General features: G+C 36.5%; 2 protein-coding genes across 2 annotated transcripts in view; one reads left to right on the top strand and one right to left on the bottom strand.

The window, feature by feature from the left end:
• The window catches only part of LOC107550011 (receptor-type tyrosine-protein phosphatase H-like), a 23,973-nt gene extending 19,234 nt beyond the window's left edge, over positions 1 to 4,739 (bottom strand). The window contains exon 1 of the mRNA XM_016231222.1: positions 4,710 to 4,739. Coding sequence (XP_016086708.1) covers positions 4,710 to 4,739 — 30 coding nt within the window. The remainder of the gene's footprint in view (positions 1 to 4,709) is intronic.
• A 12,985-nt stretch (positions 4,740 to 17,724) lies between these two features.
• On the top strand, positions 17,725 to 18,666 carry LOC107550010 (ferritin, heavy subunit; the record flags this gene model as incomplete). Its single annotated transcript, XM_016231221.1, has 2 exons — positions 17,725 to 17,877; positions 18,011 to 18,666. Coding segments are annotated over 2 exons (303 nt in total), but the record flags the coding sequence as incomplete, so codon positions are not given.

The following is an 18,666-nucleotide window of genomic DNA, read 5'->3' as shown; positions in this document are numbered from 1 at the left end:
CGAACCAGGGCGGGGGGGGGGGGAGGGGGGAGCCCGGTGGAGCTGATGGATCGATGGGTGACGGTGCAGGCGAGGGAGCTAGGAGCCGAGGTGGAGCCACTGGGTCTACAGGCCGAGGCGGAGTCCGGGCCTCGGAGGCTGGAGGCAGAGGTGAGGGAAACTCCAACCCCAGCGACGCTGGAGGATGGCAGTCAACTTATCTTGTAGAGTCATTAGTACCATAAACAAAATATTAATTTACCCATATAATTAGACACAAAATGTGATCATGAATCAGGTCATGAAAAAGGAAATGATAATTTCATCATCATTAATAGTTATTAAAACCACTTCATTGCAACTTCTCTCGGCTCTTCTTGTCATAACAAATGCGTTTTACAAACACAGTTACAACAGCAAAGAAAGACTAACACAGTTTACAAACACAGTTACAACAGCAAACAAAGACTAACATTAAAGAGTCAAGGGTCAAGAGCCCAACTAAAGCAACCACTGATCGCCAAAATGGTGAGGCCAAACAAAACATTTTCAATACAATATACACCTCTGTTACTTCTCAAAGAATTTTTGTAGATATATCACAGAAATAAAGTGAGTCTGGTTAGTAATGAGTAATGCTGTTTGTGGAGTTGTTTAATCATCATCTGCAGTTTTATTTAGGTTAATTTCATCTAAGGCTGTGGCTGAAGTCAGTTCAATTTCTTGCTCTTTTCTTCAGTGATTCTGCTCGTTAACAGCAGCTGTTCACCAGTGTCTGAATTCACTCATTAGTTTTCAATCACTCGGTCTAGTGGACTATATGGTGAACTAATGTAGGGAATAGTGAACGAGGGTTTAGGGTGTATTTCAGACACAGTCTCTGTGTGTCGAATCTGAGGCTACTTTCTTGAAAACAAAGGTTAGATCTATTACAGTTATTCAACGTATATAGTAAGGAAACTTACTGTTAATCATTTAACAGGTTTTTACTGTGGCATTTTTACAGACTTTTACAGTTAAAATCACGGTCATTTTTTACAGTGTACATTTTCTGAGGTTTTTGCTTACATTTCAACTAAAGTATAATTTATATTAGATTTATTCCACATCAATCACTTCAGCATCTTTAAAAGTTTCTTATTTTATGTATCATCTTCAATGTTTTAATCCCCTCACTCATGTGATGAAACATTTCATCAACGTCTTTCTGTATGTTTAAAAATAAAACTAGAAGTAATCCAAGAACTGTGCCCTTTACTACCATTAGGCTATGTTCAGGTTATTTAAAAAGTTTGCTGTTTGGTGTTTGGTGCAATATGGTGTTTTCACATATGGAGCAAATTATTTGGCTTTTGCTATGGTCGTAAATTTTACACATACCTCTGCTATTTTCAAACATAGAGCGGAAGAGTCATTTTGCAGGCTATCTGCCGCTGTTAAAAAAAACTCTATTTAAAAGCAAAGAGCTAATACAAGTAATGTATGATTTATCAGTCTATCGAACTATCACCCACATCTACCCGCTGTGATTATATTTTATGTTAAAAGTATCTTTACTATCCATATCATCTATCATTTAAATATTTCAAAAACCATATTATATACTTTATTTAAAACAATACACTTAAAATATTATTATATTATTAATTAAATTGTTAATTATTCGCACTAACAGTTGACATTCTACGTTATCCACCATCACCTTACAAACATAACATTTCAAACATGTACTGAAGTCATTGCATTTGGAAACAAAGACGAATTTCTCAAGGTGAATGCATACCTGATCTCTAGAGGTCAAACAACTAAAAAATCAAGTCAAGAATCTTGGTGTGATTCTGGAGTCAGATCTTAGTTTCAGTAGTCACGTCAAAGCGGTAACTAAATCAGCATACTATCATCTCAAAAACATTGCAAGAATTAGATGTTTTGTTTCCAGTCAAGACTTGGAGAAACTTGTTCATGCCTTACCAGCAGGGTTGACTATTGTAATGGTCTCCTCACCGGCCTTCCCAAGAAGACCATTAGACAGCTGCAGCTCATCCAGAACGCTGCTGCCAGGATTCTGACTAGAATCAGAAAATCTGAGCAAATCACACCAGTCCTCAGGTCCTTACACTGGCTTTCAGTTACATTTAGGATTGCTTTTAAAGTACTTTTACTTTTTTTTACAAAGATGTTAAATTTAACAAGTGTAACTAATACCTCATTCAAACTCTACAGACTTCTAGGTCAGGGAACTACAAATCCCAGCATAAACCTCAGACTTCAAACATGGCCGCAGGGGGCAATACCCCAGAATACTTATACATGGCAGCGGTCTAAAATGTTGGACTTCTAAATATACGCATGCTCAGATACCCTGTATAAAAATACTCACATCTCCACACTATTTGTGAAGTATACAGTCCTTCCCTGTTGCGATGTTACAATTTAGTGATGATAGTGATGCAAAGTCCGATTAATTTTCGCAAAGCAATTCTTTCGGGGATTTTGAGTCAATGAACCGCTTCAAAGAACCGATTCGTCGGTTCCTTTAGTCATCATGCAATGATGTCAGTATACATTTCTTTTCTAACTCAGTATCGTGTTATATCAATGAAACATTCAAATAAAGTTATCTGTGTGAACGCATATTGCTGATTATTGTCTTTTGTTCATTTTAGTTGATGTTTATGGTCGCATTTTTATGCATTGATCCTTTATGTCGGATACGAGTCACGACTGACCAATTTTGACTAGCCTACACATAAAAAACGCAGAAATGTTCTACATGTCTAAAGTATAAGTCTATAGAAAGAATAAAGCATCCTAATAAACTCATTGATTTAGCTTAACAACTTTAAAATATAATCTGCATGCACGATAAACCATTCACTCTTAAAATTGATAATACACAAAATATGTGTAAAAGGACTGATAACACATTAATGTGGTTTTGGTTCATGTCTTAAACAACTGTGTGCTACTAAACAATTTTTATTAAGTTTTAATATAAAAGATAATAGTTTGTTTACAATTTAGATGCTTTTATTATGAAATCACACAAAGAACCATTGTTTGTTAACATGTTATTATTTGAAATAATGCTATGTGCTCATTTCTGGTCTGTCTACGAAGCTGCCGCAAGACACAAGGCCTCAATCTTACTATTTCTCTGTACATTTAAAACACTTAAAGTTGAAGATGGTGAGGAAACACTACTCTCTTTGTACTCGTCTCTAAACACGACTTTAATAAATCAGTTGTTTTAAGCGAAAGCGATGATCCAGTCCGTTTTATTCAGTCCTAGTGTTTTAGGCGTCCGCCTTTGAGTTTTGCTCTAGGAAACAGGTACGACTGTAACTGCGCATTGTCATGTCTGGCTTTAAGAAATCATGAGGCCAGCAGCTTTTAACATCTCTTAATTCTCTTAATTTTTCACAATTGTAAATGTCTGTTTAGCTTAAATATTAGTTTATAGTCAGTTACAAAAGTGTCAGGCGTGAAGCTAATATGTGTTTTTTAATCATTATAATAAAGTTACAGGTTTCCGGTAGTTGGGTGAACACTTGACAGAGTGTTACTCAAACAGTCCTCAGTGTTATCTTTTAATAAAATAGTCCATTGAATGTCACTAAGACAAATTCTGTAACAGCGTTCATAAATGAATGTAAATGTACAGATCTTTATAGAGACAATAAGAACAATATGGCCTAACAACACAAACACAAATGCTTGTTCTAACTCTTTCACACACCAGACTGATCCCTGGTAAGTACGCCTAAAATTGCTAGATATCTTGACTTTATCCACGTGTTTAAAGGCGCTACTGTGCTAGGCCTGGTCACACCGTTGTGAGATATAAACTGCAAAGTCTTTCATAGGGTTACACTTTGAAATGTTATGTTTCACCACTCTTGTAGTATTTCCCCATCTAATCGTAATTGCTAGGCCTTACACTTTGTTTTCTAGATTTTGCTGTCATGTTAATGAGCTCTTTGTTCATATAGACAATATTTCTGTGAATTTGCTTGATTTAATAAAATATCGCTTTAACCTGTCCTCTTCGTTCGAGACATTTAAGTTAATTATTATATTATTCTAGTTTATATCAGATATAAGATACTAGATCGTTTCTTAATAATTATTTTCCATCTACACTCATACATTCTATTTATTCTACTCGTTTTCTTTTTATTCAATTACGTGTACTACGTGTACTGCGTTAAACTATCCAGGACTTGTTGCTTCTATCATACTCATTTGTAAGTCGCTTAGGATAAAGGCGTATGCAAAATCATTAAAATCCAAAAATTTAACTAGGAGAAAAGAATAACGAGTCAGGTGATTCAACCTTTTATTTACCTTTTATTATATGTAGTGAAAAAAATGATCAAATTGCCTTTACAAACAGTGGTCTAGGAGGAAAAGAAAATCTTATCAGGCTATTATGTTTTTGTCTAGTATGAAGTCAACAAGCATCTCAATTATTTCACATATTTTGGAACCATAATGTTTTGAGACCAGCGTCACACATAAATCCCTTATACACGTACACAGACAGAGAAACTCGTTAACGTACATCTCATCGCTACATTCAGACGTCACATCCAGAATTTTTCTGGTAGTTATGCGGATTGGTTCTTTGCTGGACATATACATGCTTGTCAAATCGGGCCATGGATTATTTTTCAGGCTTCTTACAACGTCCATTTCATTCTTGATATTTGATACACGCTTGGTATCACCCGTACAATCATGATTCGGATCGGACGCATCGTCAATGATCTTACACATAAGATCAATCATTTGGTCTCTGTAACATTGTTTAAACATAGAGTGTATAACGACTTTTACAGGACATGTTTTTCCCGCAGCGCAGCCGCACTCCACTTGCTCATCCGCAGCAGCACCAGAACTCCATGCATGCTCCATCAGCTTTTGCGTAGCGTCAGACATCCTTTTCAGAATTCGATTCTTTCCAAGATGTAAATTTTGTCTCCTAATCGATAATGTTAATGCCGTTTCCAAGAATCTGGATTGACTGTTTTAATCTGCGACGGTCCAGGCCACAATGCTTTGAATTTCGGGTTTATGCGTCAGATCCCCCAAAGCGATATTAATTGAAAAATTGCAGAGTTCTTCAGGTTCAGACAAATTGGATTGTTGAAGCTGATTCTGTCGGTCCGTGTAGATAACGGTTTGATCAATAAGAAGTTGCAACATGTATTGTATCCAACCGGTATTGTTCGCAGATCTAGGAAAGTACGCAATAACAGCAGAGTTTATCAGAACGGCTGCTCTTCGCTTACAGAGGGTGCTATGTAGCGTAGCATTAGTCAAGAGGAAGTAGTGACGGATCTTCTGTATAGCACCGTACATTCGAGCAAAATAAATTATTGGGGCAGAGGTCTTGTTTCTTTGTTTCGACTGTTGGCTGGTTGTTGAGATGGGGGCGTTGCACTCAAAAGTGGAGGAGGGTGAAGGGGGCCTGGTTAGGGGTGTGCTTTGACCAGCGAAGCCTCGCATATGCCACCAAAGAGATTTCTGTCGTTTTTCACCAGAAGATATTTTGATTAAATATTACAAGGTAACTCGGTCATTTAAAAGAATGAACTTTTAAACCAAAGTTTTTTATTTTTTATTTTTATCAATTGAATAAAAAGAAAACGCACAGACAGAATAGAGTGTAGATGGAAGAGAATTATTAAGAAACGATCTTGTATCTTATATCTGATATAAACTAGGATAATATAATGTAAATGTTTCAAATGAAGAGGACGGATTAAAGCGATATTTTATTAAATCAAGCAAATTCACAGAGATATTGCGTATATGGAAGAAGAGACCTCTAATGTGACAGCAAAAACTAGGAAACAAAGCACAAGGCCTAACAATTACGATTAGATGGGAAAATAAGAATGGCGAAACTGCTGTAAACAAATTCAAACAGAAAGAACTAACAAAATCGTGGAGACATAAAACTGTATTGGTTTCTTAGTTTAACGGCATGAAAACCTTTGCGGTTTACAGTTCACTACTGTTACGTGTCCGGTCCATGAACTTCCATCTGCTAGCCATCAGAGGTCACCCTTTCCATTTTCATTGACTCTCGCACTACACACTGTTGCAAATCACCCTGAACTACATATTGCACTGATTGCACACAGCACTGATTGCACACAGCTGTTTAATATCACTCACTCACTATTTAACACTCACTCTGATCCCTTCCCGGTGCCAAGTATTGTATGCGCTTATCGCCCGTAGTGATAGCTACGCTACAGAGCCCTCTTTAGCTTCCTAGCCCAGCCCAGCCTAGTCTTTCCTTGTCTGTTTTCTCGGTTTTTGATCTGTGCCTGTTTTTCTGGATTTATCCCTTTAGTCTTGCCCTTGTGATCCTGTTCACCAATCGTTGACCTACGCTAGCCCTAGGACTATTCTTGTGTCTTGCCCGCCATATACCTGTTTGCCACCGTTCGACCCTACCTGTGTTTCTGATGTTAATAAAGCTTGCATATGGATCCGCACGTCTCACGTCTTGTCAGCCCCGTTACAACTACGGCGTGACAAGGCCTAGCGCTTTTAAACACTAGGATAAAGTCAAGATATCTAGCAATTTTAGGCGTACTTACCAGGGATCAGTCTGGTGTGTGAAAGAGTTATAACAAGCATTTGTGTTTGTGTTGTTGGGCTATATTGTATTGATTTATTGTCGTTAGAAAGATTTGGACGTTTATATTCATTTATGAACGCTGTTACAGGATTTGTCTTAGTGACATTCAATGGAATATTTTATTAAAAGATTACGCTGAGGACTGTTTGAGTAACACTCTGTCAAGTGTTTGCCCAACTAACGGAAACCTGTAACTTTATTATAATTATTTAAAAATACTTATAAGCTTCATTACTGACACTTTTGTAACTGTCTATAAACTAATACTTAAGCAAAAAAAAACATTTACAATTGTGAAAAATTAAGAGAATTAAGAGATGTTAAAAAACTGCTGGCCTCATGTTTTCTTAAAGATGAACAGCCAGACATGACAATGCGCAGTTACAGTCGTACCTGTTTCCTGGAACAAAACTAAAAGGCTGAGGCCTAAATCACAAAGACTGAATAAAATGGACTGAATCATTGCTTTCGCTTTAGAGACGAGTACAAAGAAAATATTTTTTCCACACCATCTTCAACTTGTAACTTTAAGTGTTTTAAATGTACATGTAACAGAGAAATAGTAAGATTGAGACCTTGTGTCGCGTGGCCGCTTCGTAGACAGACCAGAAAAAGCTCTAAAGTACATCACAATCTCGGTTTAAACACTCTCTTGTAGAAGGACTTTCCTTTAATTATCTTATACTGCATTTTGTTCATGTTTTCCTGCGAACACTCACGGCATGTTTGACCAACATCTGAAAATAGTCTTCATCTAAAAACAACCAATGAAAAAGTATAGAGTGGCATCAGCTAGTGGGGTAGGTCATCAAAATCAACAGTAAAACTTTCACAATAGTTTAGTAGAGAGGATTTCAGTATTAGGTATTTGTTATAATGATACATATTTCTGTTGCGCAAACATATTTCCTGTATAAAAGACTGTGTCAATAACCTTTTTCAAGGCCATGTAGTATACTGTTATGGTTCTTAATTCCGATCACATGACAAGTCTGCTAGCCATCAGAGGTCACCCTTTCCATTTTCATTGACTCTCGCACTACACACTGTTGCATATCACCCTGAACTACATATTGCACTGATTGCACACAGCACTGATTGCACACAGCTGTTTAATATCACTCACTCACTATTTAACACTCACTCTGATCCCTTCCCGGTGCCAAGTATTGTATGCGCTTATCGCCCGTAGTGATAGCTACGCTACAGAGCCCTCTTTAGCTTCCTAGCCCAGCCCAGCCTAGTCTTTCCTTGTCTGTTTTCTCGGTTTTTGATCTGTGCCTGTTTTTCTGGATTTATCCCTTTAGTCTTGCCCTTGTGATCCTGTTCACCAATCGTTGACCTACGCTAGCCCTAGGACTATTCTTGTGTCTTGCCCGCCATATACCTGTTTGCCACCGTTCGACCCTACCTGTGTTTCTGATGTTAATAAAGCTTGCATATGGATCCGCACGTCTCACGTCTTGTCAGCCCCGTTACAACTACGGCGTGACAAGGCCTAGCGCTTTTAAACACTAGGATAAAGTCAAGATATCTAGCAATTTTAGGCGTACTTACCAGGGATCAGTCTGGTGTGTGAAAGAGTTATAACAAGCATTTGTGTTTGTGTTGTTGGGCTATATTGTATTGATTTATTGTCGTTAGAAAGATTTGGACGTTTATATTCATTTATGAACGCTGTTACAGGATTTGTCTTAGTGACATTCAATGGAATATTTTATTAAAAGATTACGCTGAGGACTGTTTGAGTAACACTCTGTCAAGTGTTTGCCCAACTAACGGAAACCTGTAACTTTATTATAATTATTTAAAAATACTTATAAGCTTCATTACTGACACTTTTGTAACTGTCTATAAACTAATACTTAAGCAAAAAAAAACATTTACAATTGTGAAAAATTAAGAGAATTAAGAGATGTTAAAAAACTGCTGGCCTCATGTTTTCTTAAAGATGAACAGCCAGACATGACAATGCGCAGTTACAGTCGTACCTGTTTCCTGGAACAAAACTAAAAGGCTGAGGCCTAAATCACAAAGACTGAATAAAATGGACTGAATCATTGCTTTCGCTTTAGAGACGAGTACAAAGAAAATATTTTTTCCACACCATCTTCAACTTGTAACTTTAAGTGTTTTAACTGTCTATAAACTAATACTTAAGCAAAAAAAAACATTTACAATTGTGAAAAATTAAGAGAATTAAGAGATGTTAAAAAACTGCTGGCCTCATGTTTTCTTAAAGATGAACAGCCAGACATGACAATGCGCAGTTACAGTCGTACCTGTTTCCTGGAACAAAACTAAAAGGCGGGCGCCTAAAACACAAAGACTGAATAAAACAAACTGATTCATTGCTTTCGCTTAAAACAACTGATTTATTAAAGTCGTGTTTAGGTACAAAGAGAATAGTCTTTCCACACCAGCTTCAACTTGTAACTTTAAGTGTTTTAAATGTACATGTAACAGAGAAATAGTAAGATTGAGACCTTGTGTCGCGTGGCCGCTTCGTAGACAGACCAGAAAAAGCTCTAAAGTACATCACAATCTCGGTTTAAACACTCTCTTGTAGAAGGACTTTCCTTTAATTATCTTATACTGCATTTTGTTCATGTTTTCCTGCGAACACTCACGGCATGTTTGACCAACATCTGAAAATAGTCTTCATCTAAAAACAACCAATGAAAAAGTATAGAGTGGCATCAGCTAGTGGGGTAGGTCATCAAAATCAACAGTAAAACTTTCACAATAGTTTAGTAGAGAGGATTTCAGTATTAGGTATTTGTTATAATGATACATATTTCTGTTGCGCAAACATATTTCCTGTATAAAAGACTGTGTCAATAACCTTTTTCAAGGCCATGTAGTATACTGTTATGGTTCTTAATTCCGATCACATGACAAGGTGACAGCCCCTCTAGCAAATCTGCCAAAAGTGTACAAAACATATCCTAAAAGTAATATCAATTTAGTCAAACAATCTCAAGTTAAAGTAGGGAGTCATTTTCTGAATTTTCATTTATTTGAACACATTTCACTCCTGTTAGTGAGAAGAGCTCAAAGCAGGATTTAATTTTCCAATGTATGTACATTTTGTAAACATTTCATTGGAAGGTATGAACGTCATTGGCGCCAGAATAATGTAAAGCATTTTTATTGTCAAATGAAACAATAGTAAATGTTTCTTTTTATAAAGTATTTTATGTATAATCACTGGTGCACTGGAGATGTTTTGACATGATTGTACATGTTCGTGTTTTTGCGAAAACAACGTTTATGCAGTGAAAAACTAAAATTTTTGTTTAAAATGCTTGTTTAAAATGCGTTTTATAAGTTCAATAAACAAATAAATGTTGGGGATAAGTCTCTTTTATCTTGTAATGTTTATGTATGTGTGTGCTTGTTTATATGATGATTTATCAGACCACAAATTTGTATAATGACATGGGTATTACACTGATATAACAAGGTAAATGTGGTTTATGATGAAATTTCTTGAGTCGTCATAATTCAGATCGCTTAAAAACAATATTTAATAAAAAATGTAAACACATGCATAATTTTTTGTGTGATGGTAGGTGTACAGTAAAAAAAAATAATGATTATACAGCTTCTTAAAATGATAAATTATACCTCATGATGTTTATGAAAATATAAGAATGTTTACTGTGGTGGTAGGTTTAGGGGAGGATACTGTATAAAAATCATTAATATCGTGTAAATATGAACATAAAAGGTTCTAAATATAATGTAGAAACTTTTCTGTGAAACTGTGTTGCGGCAATTTGTTTTGTGAAAAAGTTATAAAAAATTAATGTGAAATGAACTGAATTGAATTCAAAGAGGATCTCAAAGAAAGATTTCTTCTTTCAACTTAAACCTCTAATTCGAAGAATGGACTTTTTTCTCACTGAAAAATGTAAGGGGAATTAAAGGGGAGTTAAAATTGTTTATTTATTCTGTTTATTGTTCATCAACACATCCTTGTTTTCTCACATCGCCCAGAGAGAGAGCAAAAATCCCCTGACTTGGAATGCAACCGGACACCTGAGCATGCGGACCCCAGATGGGTAAACCCCCCGGATGTGAGGTCGGACCATAAAATCTTCAAAAACATTCCTCAGAACTTAATTTATGGTTTTGTCATCGGACAGAGCTGTACAAACAACATATTTCCTCGCCGGAACTCAAAGGTTGACGTCGGAATTTCACGCATGACGATTTTCACATCTGGATATCATTATGAGGTCAAAACGTCAAAGCCATTAATCATTTTGTCATATGCCATAGGGTACTTACTACTAACCCTAACCCTAAACCAACCCCTAACCAGTCTACAGTCTACCAACTCTCTAATGAGAGTTAGTTAACATGTAGTTGCAAATGAATGAGAGTTAGTTGACATCTAGGTACTCATAGTTGAATTTCTGAAGTGGACTATTTAAATAAAGTGTAACCAAATTATCTTCCCAAATCCAAGAGAACTCCTGAAGACAAATTTTCAATGAGAATTTTACTAAAAACTGTTAATGCATTTTTTCTTAAAATTAACTATTTACCGTAGTTAATTTAGGTCATTTACTATATTTATTCCAAACACAGTGTTTAGATTGAAACTTATCTAGATGGATGCTGTGTGAGTTTGCTTGAGGCAGATGCAAATTGAAGTACAATTGAAATCATTAACATGTAATTGTCACGAATCCGGTCCATGAACTTCCAATTTCATTGACTCACTACACACTGTTGCACATCACTCCGGACTACATATCCCATCATTCATTGCACTGATTGCACTCAGCACGGATTGCACACAGCTGTTTACACTGATTGCACCCAGCTATTTCATATCACTCCCTCACTATTTAACACTCACTCTGTTCCCTTCTCTCTGCCGAGTATTGTCTAGCGATTATCACTCTCCTAGCGATAGCTACTCTACAGAGCCCTAGGTCGTTTTCCCCAGCCCCAGCCCCAGCCCCAGCCCCAGCCCCAGCCCCAGCCCCAAGCCTCAGCCTCAGCCTCAGCCTCAGCCTCAGCCCCAGCCCCAGCCCCAGCCCCAGCCCCAGCCCTAGCCCTAGCCTTAGCCTTAGCCCTAGCCTAGTTTTGCCTTAGTCTAGTTTTGCCTTGCCTTGTCTGTTTCCTTCGGTGCTGATCTCGAGTATTGTCTAGCGATTATCGCTGCACTAGCGATAGCTACACTACAGAGCCCTCAGTCGTTTCCTAGCCTTAGCCTTAGCCTTAGCCTTAGCCTAGTTTTGCCTTGCCTTGTCTGTTTCCTTCGGTGTTGATCTCGAGTATTGTCTAGCGATTATCGCTCCCCTAGCTATAGCTACACTACAGAGCCCTCAGTCGTTTCCTAGCCTTAGCCCTAGCCTTAGCCTAGTTTTGCCTTAGCCAAGTTTTGCCTTGCCTTGTCTGTCTCCTTCGGTTTTGATCTTCGCCTGGTTTCCTGGACTTCTCCCTTTAGCCTTGCCCCTGTGACTCTGTCTGCCTATCGTCGACCAACGCTAGCCCTGTGACTATTCTTGTGTCTTGCCCGACATATTCCTGGTTGCCACTGATTACCCTGCCTGTCTGATGACCATGTCTCTGTCTTCTCCAAATAAAGCTTTGCATATGGATCCGCACGTCTCACATCTCGTCAGCCCCGTTACAGTAATGTTAAACACAAAAGCCACTGTGTTAATGATGTACATTTTTGAATTTTATGATACTGAGTTACACAAATGCACACAGTGGCATGACAAATAAACTACAGTAAAATATATTTGCATAATATATTATCAATGACATATCAATGATGCTAAGCATCCCTCTTTCCATTTGACATATAAAAAGTAAATGTCAAACACCTATCTAGACATCCACTGAAACAATCTATGATTAGTCTAGTGAATGATTCTCTTTGACAAGTTACCGTAAAGTAGAAGAAAACTGCACATGGATTGATAGGAAAGAGGTTGACACAACAAACAAGGAAATAGTGTACGGTATAATCAAAATCTGCAGCTTGTATAAAACACAAAGTGCAAAAGCCCCTGTCCAAAGTTTAGTTGCCTCTTCTCTTTCAATATATTACAATAAAAAAGTAGAGATGTTGAACACGTGTAGACACACTGGTTTCCATGTTTTATGGGAACATTCCATAGGCATAATTTTTATACTTTACAAACTGTATTTTCTTTCCCCTAACCCTACCACAAACCTACTGGCACTTTAAAATTTTCAACAAAAAAAAAATTCTGTATGATTTATAGGCTGTTTTTCTCATGAGTACCAAACCATTTCCACAAGGTCAAAAATTACTGGTATTACTATTCTTGTGAGGACATTTGTTCCCCATAATGTGGCATACCAGGCACACACACAAACACACACACACTGGTTTCCATGTTTTATGAGGACATTCAATAGACTTAATGGTTATTATACTGTGCAAATTATTGGTATTACCGTACTATCCTTGTGGAGATATTTGGTCACCACAATGTATAGGGAAAATAAAACTCTTTAGGTTCTTCAAAGCAGCCTCCCTTTCAAAACTTTGTTATTCTCTTCATGAATCTTCCAGCTTCATGAGGTGCATCCTGGGATACTTTAAAAAAAACTATTGAAAAAGTCCTTCTAATGTTCGACATTGGCTTTACTATCCAATAACCTGTTTCAGAACAACCAACAATAGAAAATATACTATGCAACATGAGTTTTTTTTTAGTTTTTTAAGTTCTTTGTGTGTCGTATTTAAAAATAATTTGAATGTCATATCCATTACAGTAAAATCGTATTATTACTCACGATAACTCATGATCACTTATCTGCAGGAATTTGGACTGGTATTGAATTTCAGAAGTGAATCATTAGATCCATAAATGTAAAATATAAATCCACAGAACGGGCATCTCCACACCATTTAAAGGAAGATCAGATTAGTGGCTATTTTTAAATTGGTATCAACTTTATTTCGATAGTCCACTTTAGACATACTATTAACTATAAGTAGTTTTACAACTACGTCAACTAACTATCATTAGACTGTTAGTTTGGGTTAGGGTTATGTCTTCAGCAGTTCTCTTGGAGTTGGAAAGATAATTTGGTTCCACTTTATGATCCCATTCATATTAGGTGTCTAAAAAAACGATGTACTTGAATGAATAATGAATTGTTGTACAGTGTACCTATTGTGTTCATGCTGAATTGCAAAACTCTTTTGCTGCTATTTAGGTGGAATACAGGTAAGGTTAGAGGCAGGTTTGGTGGTTTTGTTAGGTTTAAGGGGTAGAGTTGGGGTCAACAGTGTAATTATAAATGTAACTACAGAAATTATTTACAGGGCAATATTTCCAAATATAAGTACAATGTAAAAACATGTATGAACACAATAATAAGTGCATTGTATTAAATTATTAATTTAAACCACATAGTAGTTAAGGACAATTCAATTCAAATGAGTCCCACTTTATTACACATTCTACTAACTATAAGTAAGTTTGCAACTACATGTCTGATTAATTTGGAACTACATGTAAACTAATTAAAACAGCATTAGTAGACTGTTTGGTTAGGGTTAGTAGAATAAGTTGACGTACTTGCAAAGTTAGTTAGTCAGAATGTCTGTTGGAAGACCATTAAAGCAAAGTGTTAGACAGTCTACTAATACTCTAATGTTCAATTCAATGTATTACTTGCTGCTTCATTGTAATTAATTGTTGGATATATATTTAAGGATTTACATCAATTACTCATACTTTCCATTTGAATTCAGCATAAGTTATTATTTGACTTCGCTGTGCTTTATGTCACTGGTATCTGTCGCAGGTGTTTTTGTCCTAAAAATCTAAGAAACCTAAGAAACCTCTTTGTCATGTACAGCTATGGGTTTACAATCTGAACCCCAATCTCAGTTAACCACAAATAACAGTTGTATATAGAGTAAGAGTGACTTACCCATGCAGAAAGCACACACAGCAATACTAAAGTCAAAACTCGTTCCATGATCAACCCGGTATGTGGTCAGTGTAAACAGCACTTTTATCACACTGGCATTTTTTATTTAACCACTGCATTCAAAAAAACATATTTAATTGAAATAACTAATCAAGCCTGGTTGGCATTACTGCACGCAAACATGCCACCTTTAGTATTATTTAGTCTCTTCAAACTCTCGGTTTCTGACGCTTCTCTCTGTCTCTGTTCCCTCTGTCGTGACTGATAAGGACCTGTTTTATTGCCACTTCTCCTTTTTCTCATGATGGGAAAACAATGCACATCAACTTTTGTCCTGCCTTTAAACCAAAGTTCTTCCTTATTTTGAAACTCCTCCCTTTTATCCTTTCCAAACTGGTTATACCTCACTTCTTCTCCCTTTTTAATTGCCCCTCACATTCCCCTATGCTTTATTTAGGTTGGTCTTCCTCTTTCACCTAATTAACTTTAACATTTTAAAAATGTGCTTTCAAGTAACTCCGAAGAAATAAAATATAGAACTGAATTGTGGTCATTAGTTTTGTTTTTCGTTTTCCCTTGAATGGTGTTCTGCCTGTGGGTTGGCAAGTTAACAAAGGAATCTAGAATCCTTTCAAAAGATCAAATGGTGACAAATACCCCATTATTCTTGTCTTTATTGCAGTAACAATAGACAAAAGTTATGGCTTAAGTTCCATAGTTGGGTGTGTCTTGAATGTAATATCTGATACTGTGCACATCGGGATAGAGAGTGCATATAGAGAGCATTTCTATCTCACCTAGCTGAGAAATGTTTTGTAACCATTTTTGTTAACCAGACTGATGACATGCATTAACAAACAACGTCTCTTTATTATAAACATTTTGTAGGTCCAATGATATGTGGAGGAAATTAACTGTGGAGGGTTTAGTTTACTTTTAATTTTCAGCCAACACAGGAGGAGCACAGTCAGCACTAATGTCATTGTTTTCCCACCATGTCATTCTCTTTGTTATGTTTTAGAATTGCTTTTAGTTCTTTTAATTCTTTTTTTATTGCCAATTGCCAAGTGTACTGTATATGTGAAAGTGTGAAAACTAAATCACATAGCTGAAAATAGTTTTATTGTTATCTTTATATTGTAAACCAACAAACAAAATGTCTTGATAGGCAGTGAATAAGAACAATGAAAAAATTGTTACTTGTTTGTTTACATAGTATTTCTAGATAGGATGTACATGTATGTCTACAATTTATCAAAGTGGTTTAATTGCAGAGACAAGCATTTTTGCCTTTTGTATAATTGCAAGCGTGACGTATATTTGTCAAAAGCAGTTCATCAGGTTTTTCCTCTCAAAACAAAACTGTCATACCCCTCTTCCGCTGTATTGCTGTCATTATGATCAACACAACACTTGTTTTGTCAACTGACACTTTCCACGAATGTACAAATTGGTGTGCTGTTTAATTTGAAAGAAATAAAGGTGCACACAAATCTCTTGTTCTTTGGAGAAATATTAGATTAAAAAAAAAAGTATTATCTAAAACAAAAATGCCATTTACGGATTTAAAATATAAAACAGAAGGACTCCAAGATGGTGAGAAATAAGATTCTCTGGTCTGATGAGACCAAGATAGAACTTTTTGGCCTTAATTCTAAGCGGTATGTGTGGAGAAAACCAGGCACTGCTCATCACCTGTCCAATACAGTCCCAACAGTGAAGCATGGTGGTGGCAGCATCATGCTGTGGAGGTGTTTTTCAGCTGCAGGGACAGGACGACTGGAAAGATGAATGCGGCCAAGTACAGAGATATCCTGGACGAAAACCTTCTCCAGAGTGCTCAGGACCTAAGACTGGGCCGAAGGTTTACCTTCCAACAAGACAATGACCCTAAGCACACAGCTAAAATAACGAAGGAGTGGCTTCACAACAACTCTGTGACTGTTCTTGTATTGCCCAGCCAGAGCCCTGACTTAAACCCAATTGAGCATCTCTGGAGAGACCTAAAAATGGCTGTCCACCAACGTTTACCATCCAACCTGACAGAACTGGAGAGGATCTGCAAGGAGTGCAGTTGTAAATTACTCTACAACCATACGCCTTTGTTTACTTTGTGTGTTGCTCGGCAACCACTTTGTTGCAACCACAACTGTTTCTGAGGAACTACATTGTTTGGTGGAAGAATACTGTTTTTATTAATATCATTACACTTTATTTACTCTGTTTTATTTTGTGAAACCTAACTACGTATATTGAATAACCGTTTTATAACAGCAATAAGCCCCGTGAAGCCGTGGTTTACAGTGAATTTATAACAGCTAATGGGGTTTTAACAACGCCCCTTAGCTGTTATAAATTCACTGTAAAGCACGGCTACTTGGGGCTTATTGCTTTAATTTAACATTTACAATGTTAACTTTGTATAGTTGAAAAGTACACTACAGTTAAAATGATAAAGAAGTAGTTTGTATGTGCTTTAGTAGTATATTAGCACATCAAAATGGTTACTCTTGTTTAAAGCATGACATGTTAATTAAAACAAAGGTTTAAAATGTACCTTAAATACTATTCATTTGACAATATTAAGTGTGAAGAAACATAAGTGTACTGTAACTGTAAGTTTCCATTCATGGTCTTATTTCTTTCTCTTTTGTGCAAAAGTACAGTAATAAAAAAAGTACTTTAAAGTTTTAAGTGCATTACAAGTGAACGTTCAATACAATTAAGCACACTTCTTATTGCTTTAATTTAACATTTACAATGTTAACTTTGTATAGTTGAAAAGTACACTACAGTTAAAATGATAAAGAAGTAGTTTGTATGTGCTTTAGTAGTATATTAGCACATCAAAATGGTTACTCTTGTTTAAAGCATGACATGTTAATTAAAACAAAGGTTTAAAATGTACCTTAAATACTATTCATTTGACAATATTAAGTGTGAAGAAACATAAGTGTACTGTAACTGTAAGTTCCCATTCATGGTCTTATTTCTTTCTCTTTTGTGCAAAAGTACAGTAATAAAAAAAGTACTTTTAAAGTTTTAAGTGCATTACAAGTGAACGTTCAATACAATTAAGCACACTCGTTTTTCACAAGGCTGGTGTCATTGCCATCAAATCAGGAAGCTTATAAAAATAAATTTTTATCTGTCTCCCTATCACTTATCAGAAGCCCAGTCGTGATGATTGGAATGGAGGTATGGATGCTATCACTTTTTCTCTGGACCATCAGAAATCTCTTAACCGATCCCTGCTGGAGATCCATAAAGCAGCTGGAGAAAACTCTGACCCTCATGTGAGTAGCGTAAAAGAAACCGAACTGAAATCCCTTGTATCTCCTTTCTCATTTGTTTTGTGTGTTTTCCAATATAATTGCATATTATTTTTAAATAACTGTGAAAATTTTTTTCCCCATCTTACTGTTCCAGCTGTGTGATTTCCTAGAGAGCAACTTCTTTACTGACAGTCATGACACCATTAAGACGCTGGGTGACTACGCTGGCAGCCTGAGTCGCCTCGGCTCTTCTGACCCGCATGGCAAAATGGGAGAGTACCTGTTTGACAAGCACACTCTCTGATCCGCTCAGATCTGAGTTTTGTTGCCAACATTCCGTTAAACAATATGTGCATTGGTGAAGGAGTTTAAGGATTTTTGCACAACCGTTTCATTTAATTGTTTACACCTTTCAAAAGGCATTTTGGTAATAACCACCCAGTGTTTTGATACCACAATTTGAAGTACTTTTAATCTATTTAAAAGTGGGACTGTACTATGAAATGTGCTAGTCCAAACATGGTACCTCGAGTTCAAGCCTTGACTACCGCGTGTCTGTTTACAGAATTGTATAGGTGCTAGTGTAAAGCCATATCTTACCAAAGACCAGCCTATAGGCTCCTGTAGGTTCTTCAGGAGAGGTTTAGTACTGTGTACCAGTGAAAAGGAGTGTTTATATGTACGTATTGTACTCCGGAAACTTTAGTTGCTGTGAATTGTTATACCTCAAATATGGTGCCTTAATGTCAATATAGCAACAACAATAAATCAAGCATTCCAAAAAAAAAAGATTGTTCTCTTTTTTGCAGG

The sequence above is a fragment of the Sinocyclocheilus grahami genome, unplaced genomic scaffold (genome assembly GCF_001515645.1).
Source record: "Sinocyclocheilus grahami isolate Dianchi unplaced genomic scaffold, SAMN03320097.WGS_v1.1 scaffold385.1, whole genome shotgun sequence".
NCBI classification, from domain to species: Eukaryota; Metazoa; Chordata; class Actinopteri; order Cypriniformes; family Cyprinidae; genus Sinocyclocheilus; species Sinocyclocheilus grahami.
This window is presented reverse-complemented; position numbering and strand designations above follow the sequence as displayed.